This window comes from Patiria miniata, unplaced genomic scaffold, assembly GCF_015706575.1.
Source record: "Patiria miniata isolate m_02_andy unplaced genomic scaffold, ASM1570657v1 HiC_scaffold_17, whole genome shotgun sequence".
NCBI classification, from domain to species: Eukaryota; Metazoa; Echinodermata; class Asteroidea; order Valvatida; family Asterinidae; genus Patiria; species Patiria miniata.
In genome coordinates, this window is record NW_024037055.1 from 10,634,571 (window position 1) to 10,648,871 (window position 14,301).

At 40.2% G+C, this 14,301-nt stretch overlaps 2 protein-coding genes across 4 annotated transcripts in view; one reads left to right on the forward strand and one right to left on the reverse strand.

The window, feature by feature from the left end:
- The window catches only part of LOC119723804 (integrator complex subunit 6-like), a 36,479-nt gene extending 32,030 nt beyond the window's left edge, over window positions 1-4,449 (reverse strand). Inside the window, exons 1-2 of the mRNA XM_038194672.1 lie at window positions 4,146-4,449; window positions 3,835-3,912 (exon numbers count right to left, since the gene is read on the reverse strand). Coding sequence (XP_038050600.1) covers window positions 3,835-3,912; window positions 4,146-4,256 — 189 coding nt within the window. The 5' untranslated portion in view covers window positions 4,257-4,449. The remainder of the gene's footprint in view (window positions 1-3,834; window positions 3,913-4,145) is intronic.
- Window positions 3,911-13,534, forward strand: LOC119723805. 3 transcript variants are annotated; one of them, XM_038194674.1, is made up of 4 exons: window positions 3,911-4,199; window positions 10,446-10,656; window positions 11,161-11,512; window positions 12,340-13,534. In XM_038194674.1, exons 1-4 carry the CDS (start codon window positions 4,150-4,152, stop codon window positions 13,224-13,226), a joined length of 1,500 nt encoding a protein of 499 aa, XP_038050602.1. In that variant the 5' UTR covers window positions 3,911-4,149; the 3' UTR covers window positions 13,227-13,534. The 3 variants fall into 3 exon arrangements, with proteins under 3 accessions (XP_038050602.1, XP_038050603.1, XP_038050604.1); XM_038194675.1 differs by lacking the exon at window positions 3,911-4,199 and adding an exon at window positions 4,570-4,856; XM_038194676.1 differs by lacking the exon at window positions 3,911-4,199 and adding an exon at window positions 5,124-5,419.
- The last annotated feature ends 767 nt before the right edge of the window (window positions 13,535-14,301 follow it).

Consider the following 14,301-nt stretch of genomic DNA (forward strand, 5'->3'; position numbering starts at 1 on the left):
CATACACAAAATTCAGGACACAGAAGAACTGGACCAAGCATAGAACACTTCACAAATCAAGCAGAAGCTTGATGAGTCACACACCAATTACAACATGTTTGAGAACAAGAAGAGTTCTCCCAAGAAACTGTGGAAGTATGTTAAATCACTGAAGAGGAATGGAATGGGTACCAGTATTTCCTCCTTGGTCTCAAGAAAATGGGTTGTAACCTACATGTATCACCTAAAGACAAGGCTGAAGTGTTGTCCAAACAATACAGCTGAGTCTTTTACAAGAGAAGATGTTGACTCCATGCCATTATAGGCCAGCCCCTTTCCTGTCATGCCCGACATTGCAGCAACGGGAGTTGAGAAGCTGCTTACCTCACTCAATTCTAGGAAAGCTACAGGTCCAGATCAAATACCAACTAAGATATTAAAAGACCATACTTCTACCTTTGCACCTGTTCTACAGATTGTATATTTGAAGTAGTCACTTGATACAGGTGACATACCGGTAGCCTATTAAATGACTTCCAACATGGATTCCGTAAACATCATAGTTGCGAAACCCAACTCCAAGCGACCTTGGACGATCTTAATGGTGCCATTGATCAGAATCAACAGATTGCCTGCCTTATCCTAGACTTCTCCAAAGCATTTGATGTAGTGGGCCCCGGGAGAGTTGGGATGGTATGGCATCAATGGTCCTACCCATAAATGGATTGGAATCTGGCTGACCAATCATACTCAAGCTGTAGTTGTGGATGGTGAGAGATCGTCTGATGCTGCTGTCGCTTCTGGGGTCCCCCAAGGTATGGTTTTAGGACTACTCCTCTTTATATTGTTTGTCAATGATACTGTTGCCAACATCTCATCTTCCATCAGATTTTTTTGTGGATGACTGCCTCATTTATCGACAGATACAGTCTGAAAATGATGCTGCAGCCTTGCAAGAGGACCTGAACACCTTGACCAAACGGTCCCTCGACTGGCAGATGAGGTTCAAGTGCCAAGTGCTCCTTGCTCCGCATCACCAAGCGATGTAACAGTATCAAGACAACCTACAATATTTAAGGAACTGATCTGCACCAGGTTGAAAACCACCCCTATCTTGGTGTGAAATTCACCTCAAACTTGGATTGAGGTCTACATGTAAACAACATCACCGGTAAAGCTCAGAAATCCCTCATCTTCCTGAAACGAAACCTGTCAAAGTGCCAAGAAAAATTAAAAAAAAACAAGTATGTATTTCTCCATAGTCAGAGCGATCTTGGAATATTCAAACACAACTTGGGACCCACATCACCAGAAGCAAATTTCAACCCTCGAAGCAGTCCAGAGGAAGGTAGCCCGCTTCACCAGAAGCAAATTTCAACCCTCGAAGCAGTCCAGAGGAAGGTAGCCCGCTTTGTGAAAGGGAACTATCAGTGTACAACTAGCATTACTCAAATGCTTCCAGAGTTGAATTGGACATCACTATCAAGATAACTGCACCTCGTCTTACAATGCTATGCAGGAACAACATACCGGTAGGAAAATCACCGCTGACAGTCCCAGACAAATTTATTCCAGTCAACCAAAAGCACAATACCAACAGACTACATGTAGTAACCAGAAGCCATAGACCACATCAATTCATCAACTTCCCAGCCAGAACAGAGATCTACAAAAAAAGCTTCTACCCCCAGATCATCTGTCAATGGAATCTTCACCATCTTCCACAATTACTAGATCCACTTCTGCTAAGTCATTCAACATCAACCTATGGAGCTAGATACATACATGTACATGAATGACTACAAGGCACAGCTGGGCTGTACATGGGCAGGCCAGCTGGACGTTCCATCTTCTCAAGCAACTAGTCCCCAAGCTTTTTCAGTCACTGTATGCGCATTTTTTTTTTGGCTTTTTCGCAAAATTGCGAAAACAGACATACAGCTCTAGTTTGTTTTGGTTGCATTTTGCACTCTTACTTGTGCAAGGAGATGTCGACAAGACACGTCCTTGGAAGTCTGGACCAAGCTACCTATCTGTTCTGTCCAGTATTTACTTAGATGTAGATGTAGACTTTTAAGGCCTTTTTAATAGTGAAATCCAGACAACAGACACCAAATACATGTAGGGAGCGTATAATCTTTTAAGCATAGGATGGTACATGGTATCTATCTAGTACAGTTCTCCCTGCATGGGCCATTTATTAGTACAGTTCTCCCTGTTATTTAAAAAAAAAATGCTTATAAAATAATTTTCAAAACGACAGCACTGATCTTTGTGAAACCTATAGAAAGAATGTTTGATTGATGGTCAAGTAGGAGTGTTTGAAAGTGTTAGTATCTTACAAGTTACATGTATAGTCGCCAATCAGTAGACTTGACTCAGTGATTTGTGTTCTCCTTTCGGGGAAAGGGCTGGGTCTTAAGAAATCATCCTGCAGACATAGTATAGTCTTTAAAGGGAATGTACAACATTTGCTTTTGCTGCAATTTTCAGAAATAAATGAATTTGGAAGATCAGTAACATAGCAAATATTGTTAAAATGACTATTACACATTTTGGGCTTGTAGATGCTGGAAAAACCAAGAAAATCAATCATGTTCTTATAGTCTGGTTCCCTGTCCACATTTAGATTGAAACGGAGCAATTTTAGACTGTTGGGAATTGTAAGGTCAGAGAATCAACCTAGCAGGCTTCTACCCCTTCACAGGTGTGTTATCAATTACAAAGAAAATGCGGAATAACTAATTATGAAAAATTTGGACGCAGTTTTTGCCGACCGTCAGCGTTGGAAAAATGCAATTTTTCTTGAAAATGTCAGTACACCAGGAGCCACGATTTTACAGGATGCTTTAGAATGTCATTCCCTAACAATCCAGTAAGATATTTTGTGACAATTTGATCATTTGTTTTTAATGTTGTACCTTCCCTTTAACCAACTTGAACGTTACAGGGAAAATATCAGACTTTATTCAGGGGATGTTTTGGTCAAACATTAACTATGAATAAAAATGTTGAGATCATTATAAAAACCACTTCCCGCATACCGCGATAATAGGGAGTCCACCTCCGTTCGCACACTCCGAGCATGTCGTTTTCACAGGCATCGTACACGGAATAAACCACACCACCGTTGGATTTTTTTATATCAATTTGAAATGGAAGAGTTAAACTACACAAAAGACTGGACAATTCGGGAAGGTTAGTGGGCAATCTCTATTCTGAACGAGAAATGTGATAGGGGCCTAAGTACCGCGATAATATGGCGACCTATCCTACACTTTGTAATTAGGTGGAGTTAGTTGAATAAAATAATTTGTTCTGCCAAAAATAAGATTTTTACAAAAAAAAGTGATTTAAATCAGTGATTAAAAAAACCCAGAATCATTTGATTTAATTTAATTGCAATTTAACTCAGTGATAAAGTGTCACTCAGCCAACCCCGTTTTTTAACAATATTCTTTGGCTTTTGAGTGGTGTGGATATTGTAAAACGAACAAAATGCATGAAAAACAAATCATCACCATGTATTGTAAGTTTAAGTGTTGAAAACCGAGGCCACACGACATGCACGAGGAAACTGTTTACAACTTTTTGGGGTCATGCAAAAATTATGTGTGACCTCAGATGGACCCACAATGCAACGCGGACTTTACTAGTGTAATTTGAGGCCGCAGAACGTGTACATGACCGTCCTAATTTAGACCAGGAATTGACACTTTTGGGGGACAAATCAAAAGCCAAATTTTGCATTAGCAGCACAATAAAAGTCAAGTTGTACTAATGAGCGAATGTACTCTCGCAAAAGAAGTGCAAATATATTAAGAATGTATGAAAGAAATAGGCCACTAAGCCTACCTTGATTGTTCCCGGTGGTTCATCGCAGCTCACCAACATATAACGGTCCGTACGACTTGCTTGATCTCGGGCGCGGAGCTGTGATGGGAACAAAAACATGAGAAAATTCCAACAAACTCTGACAAAATACAGTTCACTTTTTGTACAAATAAAAGATATAGAAGGTGCGAATTGCATTTAAACACACTTTCATCGCCTATTGAGCTGGATACGTTATAAAGATGTTGGGTACTGTGCCTTAGAAAATCACCCACCCTGACGGGTAACATTTTCGCACCCCTTCGCACACAAGTTGCGAATGCCCGCCTCACCTTCATGAAAATCTCCACGGCGCCTTTCGCTATGTCCAGCAACGTAGTACCCAGGTGAGTTCTCTGATTCATCGAAGAACTCGTGTCCACGAGGAAAACTAACAGCGGCATCTTGTAGTCCAATTCTAACTGCGTCTACAGATAACGATTAAATCTCGGGAATCGGCCGTTTTGGCCCGATTTGAGGGATGTTTATTCTTCCCTTTTCTTATTTCGCAGCTCACGGAGAGCTGCCGATCTAGCAGCTAGCCAAAGAAAACGCCACATAGAGTAATCACGTGACATGGGCGCCATGATGCCTCTGATTGGTCGACAAAAATAGATTAATTTGCATGTCTACATAATAAATATGGTCGTGTATTTGGCGTGCATATTAAAACTGTATGCAGTGTGCGCATGAGCGCGCAAATTGGCATTATTCTGTTTTTTTTATAAAAGAGGCTGATATTATTTTATAGCAATAATCCTTCTCTTTTTTATATATATACTTGTACATCATTTTCTCATTAAATGATATTTTTTTTCTGGAGACCTGTCTGGACTAGAGTTTAGCATGTTTTATGATCAGATGATCAGATGATGTCCCTTTAAAATTTCAGTTCGAATTGAAACTTAGACTACCGCAGTGGCTGTCGTTATTTGACCTGACAATATTCAACGTCAGGATCTTTGGCTCTTGGGAAGTTGAAACCAGTTTTTTTTCAAATCTCGGTAAATCTCGGACTTCTCAGAATCCAAATCCCTCCACAACAAAGCCAGTGATCACTCAGAAAAAAAATGTTATATCAAACACATCACTTCAAAATAAGTAGCTAGCTGGAGTTACCTCAGCTAGCCCTATATTTTATCATGGGGTTGTCTATGTGACAACCCATGATAAAATATAGGGCTGAGGTAACTCGATTCAGCTACAAAATAAGGAGGATTTATCTACTCTGGTTCCCAGAGCAAAAGATTCTGACTATTCCTGACGAATCTGCTAATTGCTTTAATATTAACAACTTTAAAAATGAGTTGATAATTATATTAATTGCTTTCATTTAGAAAACTAGAAATTCAACGACGATTAATCGTATATATACGAGGGGCGAAGTTTTTGCTGCGTCATGTACTATTTTGAATTTGACGACCATTACCTGCATTTTCCAAAACTCTGCATGGTCTTCATTCGGCTCCGCCTGCTAACAGTGCTATTTGGGTGCCTAACTTAGAAGATTCCAGGTCAACATTAGTCAACGTTTTCTTACAAAAATCAATTGACGAGCAAATTTACAGTGAGTCAGTATTTTATAATCCTAAATTCACAACACAATGCCCCAGGTGCATTCTGCGCAACATTGCACAGTGCGCGCGAGGCCAAAAAAAGAACTGTTTACATCGTATTGGCGAGCTGGACACTCCCTTATTTAGCTCTAGAGAGGGGTGTTTGAAAAAATATGAAGTTGACTTCTTGAACAAAATTGGGTTTTTTGGACCGAAAAGTTTTGATGTTTTTGACCGAAAAAGTATGGGAATAAATATGTGCTTGGTCGGTATTAATCACTCTGTTTAAGACCACTTGGAGTCTGGGTGAAAATTACCCTCGCGTTCGGCACGGGTAATTATCAGCACCCAGACTCCAAGCGGTCTTAAACAGAGTGATTAAAACCTCCAAAGCACACATTTATTCCTTCTATGAACAATTTCGGTGTCATGAAATTTAATGTAAAAATCAAAAACGGTTGCATCCGGATATTGGGCCAAATCAGCCGAGTGTTCCCTAACATGGCACACTCGAATCAATCTTTAAAAATTCTAAATTAACATTTAAGAATTTAAATGTAAAGTTGACAAATTCTGATAAACCATTATTATCTCTACTTACATACCCAACTAGAAAATTGTCAGAAAATTATTGTTCTTATTTTTTTGGGGACATTTTCAAAGGTTCACTGTGCACTGTGAAATAAAATGGGAAAATCACACTGAAATAAATATTTGTTCTAACTTTGTAACGGGTAGATACACTTGTAATTTATGAACGAGAGTACTTAGAACTTCATATAATTTCACTTTCTGTGAAATTTTGCTCTAGCTAGGCGCTACAGGTGAAAAATCAAAGTGCACCATGCTAGGGGCCGCGCCACATTAGGGTACATCAACAATATACTGTACCCACCATCACTTTAAAACTTTTGCAATTAAGTCATCATGCATTCATTCCAACATGCATTCGCACCAAGCAATGCATGTTTTCAAATGTGCAAAAGGAATACTGATTTAGTTCAGAGATGATTCATGTACATAGCTAGGCCTACATGTTTATTATGAAGTGAAAAGAACTTTTGAAGCTTTGGAAATTGTACCGGATATCTAATTATGCTAAGAGCATAGACAGGGACTGATGGATTCCAATTTAAAGTCATTTGTGGTTTGATATCTAGGGGCAATTCCGTGAAATATTGAGGAATTGTTATATCAAACTCTGTTTTATGTGCTCTAAAGGCACCCTTTTGGGTAATGACATCATCATGTTGTTGAATGTGTTTGGCATTCCTCAATACTTAAAGGGAATATACAACATTTGCAAATATCGAAAAATAAAACTACCAAGTTTTTGCGAAATACCTTAATAGGATGTTGGTAAATGACCGTCTAAAGCATCCTGTAAAATTATGGCACCTGGTATACTGTCATTTTCAAGAAAAGTGGTATTTTTGTATCAATTTCCAACGCTGATCGGCCGATCAGCGTTGGAAACAACTGGCTTTTTTTCAAATACTGGCCCCAATTGACCATTGCACTTGTTTGCAATCGATTACAAACCTATGAACGGGTACGAGCCAGCTAGACTGGTTCCCTGACCTTACAATTCCCCAATGTATGTAAACTGCTCTGTTTCTTCTTATATGGAGTCAGGGAACCAGACTACAGGAAAATGATCGTTTTTCTTGGTTTTTATAGCATTTTCGAACCCAAAACCTCCAAAAAGTCAGTGTAACTATATTTGCTTTATATTTTCAACCCCCCAATTCCATCAATTTCTGAAAATTACAGCAAAAGCAAATGATGTATATTCCCTTTAACACTTCCATAATATATTTGCCTGTTGTAAAATGCTTTGGTTTTCAAGTTACATTCAATGTTCATTGCACTTCTGGTAAGCAAGCGATGGCGAAGTGGTTTTATACCCTACCCGGGGATAAGAATGGTTGCTCACAGCAGTCAGCACTGTCTACCACCTCATAAAAAAACGAACATGATGCAGCTTTTTCGTACAAAAGATGAAATTTGATACTTGATTGATTTGAGGCTCTATTTTCTATAGTTTGAATTCACCTTAATTATTTTGACCTTTCGGTTGTTAGAAGGGTCAGACAAAAGGTATGGTCCATCAGATCCCAAAGCATGAACATGATCGTTAATTTTGTTCATGAGTTATAAATGATGGAATGGTAATATTTTGAGCAAAAATGGCTTGTTAGGCTATTTGATACCTGATGACGTTATCATGATGTCAGAGTAGTATGCACCACTCAGGATCACGGTCGATTTATGTTGAACTTTGAAGGTTACAAGTAAAATACTGCAGAGAATTATTGTCCGGAAAAAAAGAAGTTCTGTACTAGACCTGGGCTAGTAGTGGATTTTTCTACTGGAGAACATGTACTCACTAAGAAATTACTCACAAGTGGTCGAGTACTTGCAAGTAGTTAACCAAATTCCAACAAAAAACACCCCACAGAAAATGAGATACGTTAGTATGACATGAAGTAACATACAATCAAATAGGGTGCAAGTCACACCACTTTCTTCAGCACTCTTACTGTTCGATAATTTGGGTCGATCATTTACCTGAGTTTTTTATTTTGTTTTGTGGATGAGTGGAATCCGAGGGAGGAAGACATGGAGGGAGTGATTTCCTGTTTGCAGGGGACATATTAAGTTGTGAACCCTAACCCTAAATTGCTACTCTTGAGTACCTGCTTCTACTCGCGCCAGGATGAGTACTCGAGTAGATGAAAACTGCGAGTAGAACAATGAGTAGCATAAACTACTCGCAAGTTCTTGAGTGTTATCGAATATAAATCTAGGGGCAATTTCGTAAAATTTTGACAATATGGACTTTAAATGTTTAAAGAGTCAATGTCTATTTCATGTGCCACTTTCGGGTGATGTCGCTGTCATGCTGTGTCTGTGGTGGCTTTCCTCACTAAACACTTCTATAATTTGTTTGTCTGTAGTAAAATGCTGCCATTTTCGAGTTGTATTCAATTTTCATTACACTTCCGGTAACGCTGGAAGTGAAGGTTAAGTGGTTTTGTGCCAGGGTGAATAAGAAATGTTGCTCAAGGCAACATCTACCACCACACGAAAAATGAACATGATACTCTATTTAGTTCCAAAGATATAGTTCAAAGTATTTTGTCAAATTCTGCCCTTAAATTGCTTGTAACTTGATACCTGATGATGTCATGATGACTTCACAAAATCTATAGCAGACCATCATTGGAAAAAAGTGACTAGTTTTTTTCAAATACTGCTCCCAATTTACCGAATTTAGTTAGTCCTCATTTTGTTTGCCATCGGTTACACATCTGTGAACTGGTGCAACTTTGCAAGCCAACTAGTCTGATTCCCTGACCTGACAATTCCCTAACGTCAATAAATTGCTCTGTTGCGTCTTAAAGGGAAGATACAATATTTGCAAACATCAAAAAACGAAATGATAAAATTATCACGAAATATCTTATTGGGTTGTTAGGCCCTGACAGTCCAAAGCATCCTGTAAAATCGTGGCTTCTGGTGTGCTGACATTTTCAAGAAAAATTGTATTTTTCCAGCACTGGTCGGCCGACCATCGTTGGAGAAAACTGGCTTTTTTTTCAAAAAGTGCCCCTAGTTTTTCATATTTAGTTATTCCGCATTTTCTTTGCAATTGATTACACACCTGTGAAGGGTACAAGCCTACTAGACTGATTCTCTGACCTAACAATTTCCCAAAGTCTATAAATTGCTCCGTTTCATCTGAAGTTGGGTCAGGGAGCCAGACTACAAGAATATGGTTGGTTTTCTTAGATTTTCACAAATCCACGAACCCAAAACATGAAGCAAGTCAGTTAAACAATATTTGCTATAACATACTAATCCTCCAAATCCATTTATTTCTGAAAATTGCAGTAGAAGCAAATGTTGTACATTCCCTTTAACTAAGGTCAGGGAACCAAAATACAAGAACAACATTTTTTCTTGCTTTTTCCAGCATCTGTGAACACAAAACTTTAAACAGGTCAGTGTGACAATATTTGCTATAAAACAATAACCCCCAAATCATTTCTGAAAATTACAGCAAAAGTAAATGTTGTATATTACCTTTAGTAGAGTGGATTGCAGTGATGTAGTGCCTTGATGCTGGGCCTTGGCCTTAAGGCTGCCTTAAGGCTGGATTTTAGGGCCTTGGCCTTGGCCTTGAGGGATCACGGCCTTGCAATTTTGAGTCAAGGCTCTTCAAGGCCCATAGATTTTTGCATTTTCCAGGTAAATCTGTTCAAAATTTTGCTGTTACCATTTTAATCATATTACCATGGAGGAGGGAAACCCCTTGTAGATTTGCGTGTTGGGCACACTTCCACTTTTATAGCATCACATGTTGTTACCATTGTAGTAGATTTGCTGCAAAAATATTCTGTACACTTGTGGGGCTAATGAGATGATCACTTAAATTGCATACAATTATGGAATAGATCTGATTGGTTGTATGTCTCCCTGATAAGTGCTAAAGATTTGCATGTATCTGTTTTAGATAATGCTGATATTTCTGACCATGTTGGCCCAGCAAATAAAAATGTCCCAAGTCAGTTTCTTGGATCCCCCTTTTGTTACACTCGGGAGAATTGTGCGTCAATATAGAAGTAAATCTTTATTTTGTTTTAGTTAAACCATATTGAAGACCTGAACTTATACTTTAATAGATCTAATGCAGTCATAAAACGGTGTATGCGAGCAGTTGATTGCAATTTAAGACATGTTGTTCTTCTTAATGGGCGATTCGTGATGATGTGTCATGTGACTATAATTAGTTCTATATCAGTGGTCATTTTATAAAACAGGGCCTTGGCCTTGGCCTTAGCCTTGAGGGTTAAGCCTTGGCCTTGGCCTTGAGGCTTGAAGGTCTAAGCCTTGGCCTTGGCCTTTGCCTTGAGGGTCAAAGCCTTGGCCTTGGCCTTGGCCTTGAAGGTTTAAGCCTTTGCTCCAACACTGGTGGATTGCAATCATCCTTCTTTTCAGTTGAAACAACTGCACTTTTTTGTTTGTTCGTAGCATTCCTAGCAAGATGAGGTTTTCCATCATCAAGCAAAACCGGTTCCGCATCCTTATCTGCGAGGGTTACCGCTACTCCCGCTACATGGTGGTCTATAACAAGGAGTACTGGCGCTGCACAGATCGGACCTGCAAGGGCAAATTGCACCTGAGTGGAGGACGCATCGTCTACGTCAAGCGCAATGGCCACAACCACGGACCAGACCATAAGGTCTATATTAATAAACAAACATAAAATGTTCATGTATTCCTCATTTCTGGGCTTGACTTTTCAAAAAATTGCTTGCTCAACCTGACTGAACCTTGTTACTAAAGCATCGGAAAGCTTGCACTTGCCTCTGGTAGAAAAAGGATTCTTAGAGGATTCCAGTTTCCCTGAACTGTAGCTATTGACTGTAAATATCAGAGATGAAACTGGCCTTTGGGAAAACCAATCAGAAAATAGGCCGAACATATCATTTAGTACTGTTATTGGATACAGTGAACATGACTGAAATGGTGGCAGCATGATAATGGTCTATAAGCTACTGACTGCAGTTTGTGGTGCAAACACTGTTGTTCTTTTCAAGTAATGTCTTTATAACCATCTTTTTTTGAAATGATTGTTCTGTACGTTTGATTTACCCCTGCTTGGCTTTTATTTTCAATGTTATATTTGCACAGTGCTTTGAGATGTTAACTTTTCATTTCGTCGTAAATTATTTCTATTATTAAGGGCATCTCGGCTGAGCAGGCTCTATTCATCATGCGCAAGCGTGCCTACAATGAGGATACCCCCTTCCAGCAGATCTACCAGGACACAGTGCAAGAGATGGAGGATGCTGGACATGGCCCAATGAAGGAACTGCTGCCATATGCCGACTGCCGTTGGCAGGTGCTAAACCAGGGGCAAGAGATAAATGATGATGCTGCAGTGCAGAAGACAAGCAATGGTGCTAGGTGCTCTGCACACACCGGGAAAGAGGCTGTGTCAGTAAACAGAGACCATTACACCGAGTTACATGTGGAGAGCAACAGCAGAGATGCTGGGGACAAGATGCCAAGGGGAATCGTCACAGATGGGCCAAGTGAGCTTAAAGTCCAGTTCAAAGTGATTGCAAAAACAAACTGTCATGTCATGGCAGCTGTTCTCAAAGTTACCAGGTTGAATACAATTCAAGTGTGGTGCATTTCTCGGAGAATTGTTTGTGATGTCAAAATCTATTTGGGGTGGGGGGGGGGGGGTTGATCCCCCCCCCCTAAAAAAAAATATTTTGTGAAGGCTGCCCTTTTTCATACAATTGCCCTTTTTCACCAGCTTTTACTCCCAAAATATTTCTAAAAGGTTTCCTTTTTTTTTAACAAATGCCATTTTTGGGGGAAACAAGTTCCTGTTTTTACCAAACAAGTGCTCTTTTTATCAGCAGCCTTTTACGAGTGCCCTTTTTGGAAATTGGCATGATCGTCAGCAATTGTGCTGCCCTAAAAAGCACCATCTATTGTCCGATAGTGTGCATGATCGCAAGGTTTGAACAGCGCCCCCATTAGAAGATGGTACCAGGTACCACCGAGGCGATTCTGATGGGGCTATGCACCGCTCTACTGTAGACTGGCATGCAACTGGGAAATTCGCATGAAGTATGAACCGGGCTTTATGGCAGTCATGAGGAATAAAAAACGAGGAAATCAGCAGATCCGAGGAAAAGTTGCATGCCTGTATAGATCTGTAGTTTATTGTTAGTTTTTCACTTTTTTCTACAAACTTCAATAATGCATAAAAAGTGAAAATCGCTTTCAATTTTTTTTTTTAATTATTAATTTTGTTTATTTTCATTTTTTCCTTCTTTTTTACAAAAATCAAAACTGTATAAACAGTGAAAATTTTGTTTCATATTTTTTTTTTTTCATTTTGTAGAACCAGAGATTTGTGAACTGGAAGTAGTTGACTGCACTGACCAAACAGCTGAATCATTCTCTGTAACCATAGCAACAGACTCTTTCAATACAATGCTGCCCGCATCACACTTGTCTACACAAGCTAGAAATGGGAGAGCCCCTCCAAGTCATTCACCTGTGCAAAGTGAATCACATAGACCAGGAGCAACCAGCGCAACTTCAGGGGGTGTCCAACATGGGAGCAGTACACCAGGTTTAAAAATTCACAGCGCATACTCGCTTCAGACCGTGACAGTTCCAACAAGTTCAAGTTCAAGCATGGATAAGCCAGATGAATTGCCAGTAGTTGAGGATAATCCTGTTGCCTATATTGATGTTAACCAGCATGCAACTGACAATGTTTTCGAAGCACTTTCTCAGGGAGGCAGACAGAGTACCGTAAGTCGGACCAAAACAGCATATGCGAATACTGTGCTGTCCTCTGGTAGAGCTGTACAAGTCGGTTCTGATGTACCGGTATTTGTGTCGCAACGTACCAAACCTAACCCCCATGCTGCATTGTCGAACCAGGGAAACCGTTTTTCAAGACAGGGAGGGGGCAACTTTAGGAATACCCAGTCTCGTGCAACCACTGCATGCATGGACAGACTCTCAGGGCTTCCAGACCAGTCGGGCTTAACTCCAACATTCTCTGACCTGACCGCACATCCACCAGGGCAAGGAGATCCACAGGGCCAGTCCTATGTGCAACTGCAGATGCGTCTTGTGAAGAAGGAACACAGGCTGCGACTTCAGTACATGAAGGAACGCCACGATGCTGACATGACACTAGTGCATTTGCAGCAGGAACTAGTGCGGGAACAACTGCGAGAGATGCACCAACCACGGGGTGGTTTGAGCAGCTAACAATAGGAGCAGCATTTAATACTTAGTCATATCAGTTTGGCTTATTTCTTCTTTAAGGTGCTTTCCTCTTAACATGTCCTGTTCACCCATTCCCATAATTCTCACCAATGGCCCCAACCACAAAGCAATGTGGACAGGTTACTCTCATGATCAATGCATGTGCATCCTGTGTCCATATGGAATTATGGACCCCAGTCTCAATGAGCTAACAGGATTGGTTGGCCGGTTTGAATCTGATGTACATAGCAGCGGGTACCGCATAACTATTCGTAAGATGGATCTTTAACTTTTTTCTTTTTTTTGGCACTAGATATAGAAAGCAGGAGGTCGTGGGTTTGAGTCCCACCCTGGTGATTTTTTCCAACTTTCACTCGGGAGGTATCACACTGAGTATACAGTGTTTATACGTCGGTGAAGTGCAAAACTTAATTTGTTTTCTTATTATCTCCTGTTTTTCACCAGTGTTGGTTGGTTGGTTTGTCTGTGAACAGGATACTTTTTAAAGTTGTTCGCAGATTTTCCTGAAAATTTGTGTAGGGGTGGTCCTTGATTAGATTTTGGACGTGATCTAGAAGCAGGATTTTTTTAAGGATTCTTATTTGCAAATATACCATAGACCATAAATATGAAGGACCCCCCCCCCCCCCCCAAAAAAAAACTAATCGACCAGTCCATTTCTGGGCCAGTCCATTTCTGGGCCACATACCATTCGCACAGTGCAAGTGACAGGCTGTGTATGTTAATGTCATTACACACTAGGCTAGCTCACTGGTCCCTCTAGAGACCCACCGGGCAGCTAAGCCCCTGTTTTATGACCCTGTAAACAGTGACCCTATGGAAATGGCACAATTCTCTATTCAACAATTGAGCAATACATATTAATACAGAGTGTTTCTGCCCTTTGATTTTCAAACATAATTGAGCATTTCAAAAGTTCCTCATGTAGGATCATTGAACGCCACGTACAATGTACAGTATTGTATTGCTTGTGTACAGCAAATAGGGGGATCCCCACAGGCAACATTGCGCGCGAAAGGGGTTTTCCCCCCCACTTACTGTGCTCTCCTCTTGAGTG